This window comes from Sinocyclocheilus anshuiensis, unplaced genomic scaffold (assembly GCF_001515605.1).
Source record: "Sinocyclocheilus anshuiensis isolate Anshui unplaced genomic scaffold, SAMN03320099.WGS_v1.1 scaffold188, whole genome shotgun sequence".
In the NCBI taxonomy this organism is placed as follows: domain Eukaryota; kingdom Metazoa; phylum Chordata; class Actinopteri; order Cypriniformes; family Cyprinidae; genus Sinocyclocheilus; species Sinocyclocheilus anshuiensis.
In genome coordinates this window covers 2,818,495-2,831,674 of record NW_015555768.1, presented here as the reverse complement: position 1 = coordinate 2,831,674, position 13,180 = coordinate 2,818,495, and the positions used below count along the sequence as shown (strand labels likewise).

At 35.9% G+C, this 13,180-nt stretch overlaps 1 protein-coding gene across 6 annotated transcripts in view; it reads right to left on the bottom strand.

The window, feature by feature from the left end:
• The window catches only part of LOC107674329 (netrin-G2-like), a 69,721-nt gene that overhangs the window by 22,605 nt on the left and 33,936 nt on the right, over nt 1-13,180 (bottom strand). For 4 of the 6 annotated variants that reach the window (XM_016468271.1, XM_016468270.1, XM_016468272.1 and 1 more), the window contains exons 4-6: nt 4,284-4,456; nt 3,899-3,922; nt 2,632-2,802 (exon numbers count right to left, since the gene is read on the bottom strand). In XM_016468271.1, coding sequence (XP_016323757.1) covers nt 2,632-2,802; nt 3,899-3,922; nt 4,284-4,456 — 368 coding nt within the window. Of the gene's footprint in view, nt 1-2,631; nt 2,803-3,647; nt 3,672-3,898; nt 3,923-4,283; nt 4,457-13,180 lie in introns of all 6 variants that reach the window. The other 2 variants (XM_016468274.1, XM_016468275.1) reach the window with 2 other exon arrangements.

Below are 13,180 nucleotides of genomic sequence, written 5' to 3'. Positions count from 1 at the left end.
CCGTAAGACCTTTGTTCATCTTCAGAACACAAATTAAGATATTTTTGATAAAATCCGATGGCTCAGAGAGGCCATTGACAGCAAAGCCACCCAAACTTTCAGGATCCATAAAGGTACTAAAGACGTCGTTAAAACAGTCGATGTGACTACAGTGGTTCTACAATAATTTTATGAAGGGACGAGAATACTTTTTGTGAGCAAAAACAAAACAAAAATAACGACTTTATTCAACAACCTCTTCTCTTCTGTGTCATTCTCATACGTTGTTTACATTATTGGACGGCTCCTGCATCAGCATCACACGCATGCGTCGCGCTGCTCACATGTGCAGCTTTGGCCAATAATGAGCCGGCATTCAGATGTAGAACACGTAGAACATTTTTCGGGTATTTAAAATGCACTTTTTCTTTTTGGAATTTTCAGTGTGAACACATTACTTGCACTATTTATATTACAAAACGTCATAGAATAGTGCATAAGTACGCGATTTGGGACACACCTATTGTCTTTTTAATTTTAATGTCATGTGTTCATTGTATTGATTTAAAACTTTGTTTCTCAGCTAACTGATAAAAACCTGTGCACCCTCACAGAAGTTACATAGCAGCCAGCCAATCAGAACTTGCAGTTTCTCTAGCTGTTGCTAGTTTTGTCTGCAGTATACTTCAGACAGTCTGTGAACGGTATGTGGGTTCTCTGTGGGGGTGTTTGAGACTGAGATTAACTGGAATCCAGATGTTTTGCATGCAAAAGAAAGATCTGACTCAAGTTTCATAATCTGACTACTCAGATTTCAGCAATGTCCTGAAAGAGTCCTTGGTGAGTGTCACATCATTAAGCATACACAAAACATTACTTTTTGTGGACAAATGTTGACAGACCTTCAAAATCTGCATTGCATACTGCGGAAGATTATTTTTCCCATTCCAAACAATCCCAGTTCTTTCCAGTGAGGGTTATTAAATATTTCCAGCTTGGCAATGATTGAAAAAAATGACATCACAAACTCCAAAATCAGGCCGTTCTGACAGGCCCTGATAATGTTGAATTATGGAGATATTTCAACATATTTGAGTGAAATAATGTATTAATGTGTCTTCTGCATGTGTGTTTGATGGCAGGCAGCGGGACCCTGAGGGAGTGTGAGAGTCCATGGCCCGACACACACCATGATAAATTGCTCTCACTCCAGTGAGTGTTACTCATTGGTCAGAGGTTGGGAAGAAAAGCTTCTCAGGACCCAAAAGCACTGTGATGGTACCATAGTACAGTTATGGTTTCAAATGGTAATAATACCACATGCCAGTACTTGTGGTACATGGGCAGTTGACATGAATTTCTCTTAAGGCCATTTTCTCTTATATTTTCATAAATTTGATGGACAGGAAACCATAAAAATAAAGCAATTTTAGCAATTTCAATAACATAGTTGTTGTTTTGCAGTATGCCATCAATATTGCCAAATGTCAATATATACAGTATAAAATATTATTGAAATATATTGGACTTATCTAATTGGGTGTGTTTCCAAAAAGAGCTCGTCATGAATTTACATATTACATACCTTAAAATACTAAAAAAAATTAAAACTTAGCTGAAGTATATAAAACAGTATAAGTATAAACAAAATCCAGACTCCTATACAAATATATCCACTACCGTTCAAAAGTTTGGGGTCAGAAAGGTTTTTTTAAAGGCTGCATTTAATCAATTAAAAATACAGTAAAAAACAGCAATACCGTAAAATATTATTACAGTTCAAAATAACTTTTCTGTTTTATTATATTTTAAAATGCAATTTATTCCTGTGATGGTAACACTGAATTTTCAGCATCATCTTCAGTGTCACATGATCCTTCAGAAATCATTCTAATATGAAATACAGTAAAAAACAGCAATACCGTAAAATATTATTACAGTTCAAAATAACTTTTCTGTTTTATTATATTTTAAAATGCAATTTATTCCTGTGATGGTAAGACTGAATTTTCAGCATCGTCTTCAGTGTCACATGATCCTTCAGAAATCATTCTAATATGCTGATTTGCTGCTCAAGAAACAATTCTTATTATTACCAGCGAAAACAGTTGTGCTGCTTAATATTTCTTGGAAGAGTGGAACATTTTTTCAGGATTCTTTGATAAATAGAAAGTTCAAAGGAACAGCATTTATTTAAAATAGAAATCATTTGTGACATTATTGATTTCTTTACTGTCACCTTTGGTCAATTTAATGCATCCCTGCCAAATAATGACACCTAACTTTTCCCCCTAATGACCTCAAACTTTTTGAAGAGTAGTGTAAAGCTTTATGTTCATTTTCATGTCCATTTGTCAACTGCCCATATACATGTACCATGATACTGAGTGATTACCATATCCATGTACTATGTAATTTACATGGTACTCTATGGTATTTCCTCAGAATACCATAGTATTAACATGATCAAAAATGCACTGTAATACTAAAATACTTTTTGATACTTTTATGCATTTCTGTTATGTTCTTCTAGTTTATCTAAAGAGCTCTTCTACTGAACACTGCTCACCTACTACAAGACTAACCTATTTTAACCTACAGACCATCACACAACAAACTGCACTACTCTATGGACTTTAAACCAGCTCTGACCTGTCAACGTGCTTACAGACGCTGATGTACCTGGAGTCTGGGATACTGTGACAGGTTGGACTGATCCTGTGGTGGCTGGTGTTGAGGTCAGTTGGATTGTGGGTGGTGTTATGGATGTAGTTATAGACATTGGTGCAGTGGCAGGGTCAAGCGTAACAGCTAGTGTTGGCACTGAAAGTGAAGAACAACATTATAACCTGTTTTTTTTCTTCTGGCAAATGACTGGAGGTGCACTAAGTAAATTTTTCCGGTCTTTGAATTGATACTGACACCTACACTACTGGTAGTATCATGCAAAAGCAAATGTTTTTGGTTTAAAATGACATTGATTTATACCCGGTTCAGAAGCACATTAATCACACGTTATTAATTAATTCGACAACAGAACGTGTTGGAAAAATGTTGGTAGGATTCAGCTGGTCATGTGATCTCAATATGGCCACCACCAAGAGAAGAGAACTATCTTATCTAATTAAACAGCTTTTATGCAGCTGATATAACTAGATCGTTAATCTCATGCGAGTCTAAACCATTTGAAACTTTTTCAAAAGTGCCACTGATTTCTTCCGATGCAAAACTTAGTAATATACAGTATGTGCCACTAGCATCACTAAAAACGCAAAAGTTTCACCTTTAAGCTGGAAAAAAATACCAAGTGCACCTTTTCACCTGGAAAAAAATTCTTCTATATTCCTCATGAGATCAGTCATCACCTCAGATTTCCAACAAAACAGCATTAGACCCCCACAAATGGGCAGAACTGCACTGAAATTTCCTATAACCTTGAGTGCACCCTCATACATCACTAGCCAGCATTACAATGCTTTGCGTCTTACAGCACATGAAACATTTATGAAGTAGAAAACTGTGGAAAAATGCATCACACCATCAGAGTTCACAGTGACAGTTAAGGGACGGATCAGAACCGACGTCTTGTTAGCGACATGAAATAAAGAGGCCAAAAAGAGCAAAAAAATAAAAAAACAGTCAGCGTATTCCATTAGCATGCCACTTACTGTCAGACGTTCCCGACGCCTCACCTGCAAACAGAAAGAGAAGAAGATAAAACAAATGAGAGAGTTTATTTCTTGTGGATTTATTTTATTTATTCCTCTACCTCTCTGGAGCACATCTAAGAGTTAAAAAATGCAGAAACCTGCCTCGCTTTTGCATGCAGTGAACGTACAGTAGCGATGAACTGTACATTTTTCCAATTCAATATGCCTGTTTTCGTTTCATTGCTAAATTCCATTAGCATGCCACTTACTGTCAGACGTTCCCGACGCCTCACCTGCAAACAGAAAGAGAGGAAGATAAAACAAATGAGAGAGTTTTACTCATTTATTTTCCAAAACACTCCTGTGGGTTTATTTTATTTATTCCTCTACCTCTCTGGAGCACATCTAAGAGTTAAAAAATGCAGAAACCTGCCTCGCTTTTGCATGCAGTGAACGTACAGTAGCGATGAACTGTACATTTTTCCAATTCAATATGCCTGTTTTCGTTTCATTGCTAAGTTTACTTGACAGCTTTGTGCTATTCTACTTTCCTTAGCGAGTGAAGATGCCCTAGTTTTCTACACAGTACGTAAATAATTGATTCTTCTCAGGTGTTGTGCGCATTACTGAATACAGCAGGTGTATAATTCCTACAAATGTTCGGGGAGCCGTTCGGGGTGGGCAGGTATGAGCCGGGCTTCCAGGACTTGGCTTTGAATCCTCTCTCGCAGGCCGAACAGTCTTGTCCAGTGGTGTTGTGCTCGCAGTCGCACTGAAAGCTCCCGTCACGGAGGGAGCACTGACCGGCGTGGAGGTTACACTTACACCTGTGAAAACAGGGAACACCAATTAGCACACTTGTTACATCGCAGCCACAGGCAAGGGCGAAAGCTGCACCACTGAGGACGATTCCCACCTTTTATTTGTTAGGGTCACTCGAGGTAGCTCATTAGCTCACCTACTCGGCTCAAGAAATCAGCTAGGCTAATTAGTGGAGCCAGACACTGTAGTGCATGGCTGAAACAGTACCTGTAGGGAATATTGTGGATTCTACAGATCTTTACGTTGTGGTTGAAGTGTATACAGTTATAAAAATGGGGCTTTTGGACCAATTTCGGGACAGTCAGGGACAAAAATCGAGACTTGATTTGTATTGCTGGCATGAAGTTAAAGTGTTTTTAGTTTTTGCTTAATTACAGTGCATCTGGTTAGGAGCATGTGCACTGCAATAAATCCTATTATTAATGAGTATTTTGTCTTATTTTCCAGTTAATTTATAAAAAATTCAGACAAGAAAAATGTACTTGAATATCAACTCTATATTAGATATAGAACTAAGAGGATAGATGTATATCAATATATGAGTGTATATTGTCTTCATGCACTGGCTTTTTTTTTATTTTATTTTTTTAAGTCTAAACATGATATTCTGTATTCATGTGAAAAAAAAATCTGTCAGTACAGTGCAGTGTTATTGTAAACTAAAACTATTAAAAATCAAAAATAAATGTTTTTGTTAATTCAGATAAAGCTGAAATCAAATAAAACAAGGTAACACTTTACAATAAGGTGTCATTTGTTAACATTAGTTAATGGATTAACTAACATGAACAAACAATTAACAATATATTTGTTACAGTACTTATTCATCTTTGTTAATGAAAATACAGTTATTCATTGTTTATTCATAGTTCACAGTGCATTAACTAATATTAACAAATACAACTTTTGATTTTAATAATGTATCAGTAAATGTTGAAATTAACTAACTAAGATCAATAAATGCTGTAGAAGTATCGTTCATGCTTAATTCATGTTAACTAATACAGTTAACTAATGAACCTTATTGTAAATTTTTAGCAAATATAAATGGTGAAAAGAATAGATGAAAATGTTTAGATAGATTTTAGATTTCTAATTTTCATTTAAGTTGATTTACTAAAATTATTAAAAATGAAATAAAAATAAATTAGTTAAAAATATTTTTTTAAATATACATGACAAAAGCACATAACAAATTTAAACTTAAACTTAAAACATAAATTAAAATGTATTTTGAAAATATAAAAATAAATTAATTTTTAGCAAATATAAATGGTGAAAAGAATAGATGAAAATGTTTAGATAGATTTTAGATTTCTAATTTTCATTTAAGTTGATTTACTAAAATTATTAAAAATGAAATAAAAATAAATTAGTTAAAAATATTTTTTAAAATATACATGACAAAAGTAAACTTAAACTTAAAACATAAATTAAAATGTATTTTGAAAATATAAAAATAAATTCTTATTCAAATATGAATGAATATTTTCATAGTACATAAATGATACTAAAAAACACTGGTGTAGACGATATCTTTAATATGAGTGTATTTTGTCTTAATGCACTGGCATATATTTTTTTCAATTTGTTTTAAGTATAAATAAGTTCAAATCAAGTGAAAAATCTGCCAGTCTGCCACTAAAAAAACTATTAAAATAATTTTATTAATTTAAATAAAACTGAAATAAAATGTTATTTTTAGATGAAAAAATTTAACAAAAAAGTAAACCTTTTTTTTTATTTCAGTTAGTTGTCAAGGAAACATTTCTAATTTGTGTTTAAGTTGAAGTATTACTAAAATGGCAATAAAAATAAATTAAAGCCAAGTATAAATATTTAAAAATGAATAAAAATGACAAAAGCATAACAAAACACTCTCAGATAATTTTACTGGAAAACAAGTGGGAAAAGAGACAGATTCTCATAAAGAAGGCTTTTTTTCAGCGTGTGGTCCTGACCACATCTGTCTGCACTTTTCTAGAGATTAGTGTGATCATTTTTACTTTCCAAGATGTTTCTTATCTTTCATCATTGTCAAGAATCTTCCCAAGACCCATGTTTGTAAGCACTATAGAGTCTGTGTTTGTGTTTGTTGTAAATGCAGGTGAGTTTGCTTCTCTTTGTCTCTGATGTTGGAGATCTTTGGGGACAGTAAACAGCATCTGTCTTCTCTACTCCAAATATAGCCACCGTCTACTGGGGGGAAGGGAATACCTCAAGAAAGATGGAATGAACAAATGAGAGAGAGAGAGTGAGTAATGATTATCGCTAGTAATGAGAATAAATGGGGGATATTGAGATGACCTCGCCTTGTCTCTCCTTATCGTTGGCTTTATAAGAAAAATCTTGTGATCATTTTTACTTTCCAAGATGTTTCTTATCTTTCATCATTGTCAAGAATCTTCCCAAGACCCATGTTTGTAAGCACTATAGAGTCTGTGTTTGTGTTTGTTGTAAATGCAGGTGAGTTTGCTTCTCTTTGTCTCTGATGTTGGAGATCTTTGGGGACAGTAAACAGCATCTGTCTTCTCTACTCCAAATATAGCCACCGTCTACTGGGGGGAAGGGAATACCTCAAGAAAGATGGAACGAACAAATGAGAGAGAGAGTGAGTAATGATTATCACTAGTAATGAGAATAAATGGGGGATATCGAGATGGCCTCGCCTTGTCTCTCCTTATCGTTGGCTTTATAAGAAAAATCTGCAGTGCTCCACAAAATGTCGCTTCCCTCCTTTGAGTTTATGAGGAATGCTCCGGCTATCTGACAGCCAACTTTAAGGATAGTTGAGATTAAAGGTCTGGGGAGGAAAGCAGGTTAGTATGGAAATGACGACTTTTGCAATTACAATCTCTCTAATCAAATGAGTGTGTAAATCCCAATGCATCAGATTTTTTTCATCCTCACTAGAGCGAACAGCTATCCATTTGCATGAAATATTTATGAAGCTGACCTATATATTTCCATGCATATTCCCTCTGAAGATTCCCTTGAAGAAAGTGATGCCAGCACTTACATAATTTATATAAATAAATAAATAATTGTATGTATGTATGTATTTACATTTTACATAAAAATGCACATACATTTTTACATAATTATGTAAATTATATTATATATATGTTAAATGTATATATATATATACAGTGGGTACGGAAAGTATTCAGACCCATGTATGTATGTATGTGTATATATATATATATATATATATAATTTATTTATTTATTTATTTTTAAATAGGGCAGAAAAGAAAGTGACACTGGCCAGACTCAAACCCTAATTTCCATGTGCAAAACAGGTACTTTTTTCAAATCTGTTTCCAACATTTTTTTGAAACATGAATGATACATTATACAGGATGGTTTACAGAGTGTGATTTTACTCAATTTCATTTACTTAATTAGGTCTGTTTTTTTGAAAGCCTGAGGAAACAGACTCCAAGCCACCCTCTGGAGGCCTTTAATTCGTAATTAAACCCCAATGTCAATCTCACACTCTTTCATTCGGCTGTTTCTCCAAGACCAAGTGCCCATCAAGCTCCTATCATGACAAATTAATCAGCGGCGGACCACTTCATTGCAGAGATTCTCACCTTAAGGAAGACCTCTCTACTTTTGAGAGGCAGCGCAGATCTAAAGCGAGTGTTAATCAATTAAAGCACGGCAAGGTCTCGTATCAATTTCTGACCAAATCCAGGGTGTGTGCTTTACAGTCTTCTTAGGTACAGATTGGAATTAGAACCCACCTCGTGAGGAGCGATGAGAAACGGAAGAGAATGAGTCTATACTGTATAGAGGTGTATGAAGAGTGTCTTGCTCCATGTGTTTGTTTTGCTTGAGTTGCATATTTGGGTGTTTTATATCTATAGACACTTTTATGTTCAGTTCTTTTTTTTTTTAACTAACTAAAACTTTTGAACAAAAAGTACAAAAAAAAAAATAATAAGCAGCACAACCATTTTTAGTAATAATAATAAGAAATGTTTCTTGAGCAGCAAATCAGCATATTAGAATGATTTCTGAAGGATTGTGTGACACTGAAGACTGGAGTAATGATGCTGAAAATTCAGCTTTGCATCTCAAGAATAATTTCTTAAAATTTTATTAAAACAGAAAACCGCTTTTTTTAAATTTTACAATACGACTCTTTATTTTTACTGTATTTTTATTTTATTTTTTTTAAATGTAGCCTTAGTTAAAATAAGACACTTATTTCAAAAGCATTAAAGAATCTTACTGACACCAAACTTGGTATGGTAATGTATTTATTCTACTTTTCAATTTCCTTTCATGTATAAATGTTGTTTTACTCTAAAAAAAATTATTTAAATCAAATGTTTTACAATAATTACGACCCTTAGCAGTTACATCATTTCCACTACAAACACCAGATTTGCAAAGTTATTTAATTTTTTTTATTTGTGTACTTGGTTACTAAGGAAAAAACCGCTTCAGAGAAGAGCATCCTTGAGATGAAACAGGAGAAATGTGATGTATAAAGAAAAATCAAGGTAAATATCACTAATTATTATTGTAACCTTATATTTCGTCATTTCCAGTCAAGTTTTAATTTAGTCAAATTATGCAAAAAGTATGAAAATTATTATATAATAATTGTATTTGTGTTGGTTTTCTTCATGTGTATATATTCATGTGTAAATATAATTCTATAAATTCAGCACTAGCAAGTCCAAAAATGTCATTTCCACCACAGAATGCTGTTAAATGCAATAAATCATTAAATATGATGGAAAAGACATTGTAGTGAAAATATTCACGATGTTTTAGAAAAAAAAAATACAAAAATGACAGAAGTGAGCAATATACATACACACTGTCATACAATAGTGGGGTAATTAAGCTAGTGAGAGTATGAAAAGTGTTTTGAGAAAGTTAACACAGGAAAGAAAGTGTTCCTAGTCAAAGCAACACCTAATGAAGGTGCATTCAGCACATTTAAACAAGTAGTGTTAAATCAGGAATTGCATCTTAAACAAAAGTTGCCAGATAAAAGCGGCACAGTCGCATCGGCGACTAATGCAGGGCAGCTGTGGGAATCTAATGTCCCGTGAAAAAACAGCACTCGAAGTGATGCAAGCCCTTGGCAAAAACAACGCTAAAAAGAAATCTGTCTGGTTTGACAGCTGAATAAATGCCTACTGGCATTTTGTAAATGTGCATGGAAAGTGAGTGTGAAAACTGCAAACGATACAGGCGCTAGCTTGCAGATTGGTATGCGTTCCTCATCATCATGAATATTCTAAATTATTGACACCTCACCAAAAAAAGTGCTAAGTAGGCAGTAAAGTCTTGTGATTAAAAACCAAGGACAGAAGGAATCATTTGCGCCACTGTTCAGGACAGAGAGGGCAAGGCTGTTTTGCTCTTATTAAAATGCTGGCATCATGGGGTTAGATGGGCTGATGAACCAGCGCAGAATGCTGAGAATCAGGCAGTCTCACTGCAGGTTGCAGGGGAACAGCGGGAGGCATCCTGGACCTCAGTAGGGGGTGAAGTAGCAGCATCTTTTTCTGGGGTGTTTGGTGAGGTTTCTCTGCCCTGCACTCACAGAATCTGTGTGGATCCAGGGCAGCTATATCCAGACACCGCAGGGCTGGGACCCCACTGCTTGGGATAGGAACAGATCTCATGGGCATGCTTGCTGCTAGGCTCTGCTGTTGGGATAGGATCAAACCCCTATCTGGCCATCTGTGACTGGAGAATCAGGAGTGTGTGATAAACATATGGCTCTTAATGCTCCGGCAAAACAGAGGAGCTAAAAGGAGAGATTGAGCACTAACTAGTCAGCTGTTGTGGATTCCTCTCAAAGCTTGAGCTACAAACTGTGAGCTACAAGTTGTGTGCGTGAGGCTGAGGAAAATTTAGCCTTCCTCTCGCCACAGGCACAATGTGAATGAATTATCGATAGGAAATATCAGCAGGGACAAGTTTACCAAGTTTACCAAGCCAATCTAAACTTTAATTAGGAAGAAAGGAATATCGAATTCATATTTTTCTGTGCGAGGGGATAAATATATATATATATATATATATATACACACACACCGGTATATATAAAATCATTACATTTTTATTTAGAATTTTAAAAAATTACATTAAAAACTTTTTGTCAAATATTTCTTTTTAAATTACTCCCACAACTCTATTTATTATTTTTTTATGTTAGTGTTTATTAAATTCTTATTTAAAATTTACTTTTGCATTAAAAAAAAATTGTAAGATATATGATCAAATGTTTCTTTTTAAATTATACCCATATCCACATTTACATCATTATGTAGTCAAACGGGTGAAAATAAATTCACAGAAGGCTCTTTCTATTGTATCTTTATCCTAACAACTTAAAGCTTTTCAGATTGGCATTGACACTGGGTTGTGCTGCATTACATAACTGGTTATTATTTATTATTCAGGTTGGCTGTCATGCTGATAAAAAAAAATCATGCATATTTGTCTGCTCTTGAATGGCTTGATCATCAGTCTGATGTGAATACTGCTGTGTGATCATCTTTATAAATAACAGTAATAACAAATAATTTGCCTGGGGTGATTTGTATGACGTATGAAGTGTTTAGATAACATGACCTCAAGCAATTTGAAGAGCATTTGAATGGAATGTGGCTTCAGATGACAATCTTTGTTCATTTTGTTTTTACAGAAAATGCGATACAGGCACTGATGTAGATCGATTTCACTTTAGGTAACAAATGGAATTGCAAAAATAGTGATTGTTTCTAAAGAGGTTTCCTACAAGTTTACTGTCAACAGATTTATTTAATTACAATTTATAATTGAAATCAATTAATTGATCTTACATTCCAGCTTTTATATATGTATATATATTAGGTCTTTCCATGTACATATTTTCTGCCACTGTCACCTGTCACTATTTTGGCTCACACAATTAGCATAGTGTCAAATCAAAAGTAGGTTTTTTCATTTATCACTCTAATTAACACATTAAATTGAGTTTTTGTCAAATCTGTAAAACTAAAATAAACACATGAACGTTCAGAATTTTCTACCAAGCACAATTCTCAGCCTTGAGCATCGCCCTGCTTTTGATGCAAGTAACAAATACTGTTTTTAAACCTGCCATTGCTTAGGTAATGAGCTTTTGGATAAATCTGCACAACTGAAGACGAACATGACGTAATTCTCCCTAGGGTGTTGTTGATGAATGTTTATAGAATATCATTTATGCCTTTATGGGATGCGGCAGCTAGATTTCTTTCAAGATTTGCTTAAAAGCGTCTGGTGCAAATAACGGGAGCACGGCGCTCGGATGAATAAATAGCAGTGGCACTAAACAAACACAGATAGACGGATAAAAGGCTGCCGCTGGAGTCCGTTGCTCTGAAGCAGCTGGAAGCTGCTGTTAATGGGAGCTTGATTTATTTTTCCCACAGTCCTCTCTCACGAGACACCCTGACTATTTATTCTCATTTGCACAGAAGCACTGCCAGGCTCATCATGAGGCACTTACGCAAACAAAAACGGATGGAGGAAAGACGAGGAGAGTGCCCGGAGAGTCACCTCGGGCCGGCTTAGATTGGTCATTATCACCAGTACCCGACTGACTTATTACCTCCATTCTTAGGAGTATTGAGGAACAGCGCTGGAAGAGAATGTAGAGAAAGAGTGGCCATTAGCGAACGGTAATGCATGAACGTTTTCCAGATGGGCTGTACGGCCCTGAACTTGTTGGCCTGTTTGAGAAAACGACCCGCTTTGTTAACAAGCTCAGCATCTTGGGCCTCATAAAGCTTATATTAGCAATGCTTTAGCTTCGTCCATTAAGGATGAAAGGTACAAATTGAACATGACAGCTCTCCGAAAATAAGATTCAATTCAGTTTACACGGTGTTCAGGCAGAGGATATTGATTTATAAGAACCGCTCAGTAAGACCGATGTGGGTAATTGGCGTCAAATGCTCTTTTCTCTTCCTCATCCTAATCCATCCACAGGACCCTGAAAGCTTTGACCTTGGCTAACGATGCCCGATTCAGACTCCTCCGGTGGCACGGCTCTCACCGAACTTCACTAGACGCCTGTTTTCATATTCCTTATTATGGCCGCTCCAGCCCCTTCCCACATTTTTGAAGTACAGCAACTAAAAAAAGGTCAGCCGCACAATAGCAGATCTGTGTGTTAAAAGGCAGTCGCAGGGAGCTCGTTTCTGAATGTGGTCTTTTTTTTTACTAGCCTGTGCCAGGGGAGCAGCTAATGAAAAATGCCCTGCTGTTTCCTCCCTAATGCCCGAGAGAGCTGCCCATACAAAAGTAGCACTGAAGGGTGGTGGCAGACCAGAGACCTGGCCTCCACAGCCCTATTCCCCATCCCCCTTTTGGTGGATTTGCAGTTAAAAGGTTGGAGATACATGGGAGAGAGAGAGCACTCCCCATGAGGCCAAAGGCCCTTCCTGTACCACAGCTACTGAATCGCAGACAACCTTGAAAGCATTGGCACCGGCAGCTCCTGTAAATTATTCACACAGGATGCAGAAAAGGGCTTCTTCTGCACTCCCGGACGAAAGGGCGGAAGTCAAAAGCAAGCACCGCCACCGCCGCTTCTCACGTGGATTAACGGTGAGGAAAGGAGACTTGTGCGCAACCAGAGAGAGAGACAGAGAGTGGTCTTGCCATTGCCTGTGCACATCAAAAAAGTTGAAGGAGAGAAAGAATAAGGGAGGTCCCTTCATAATT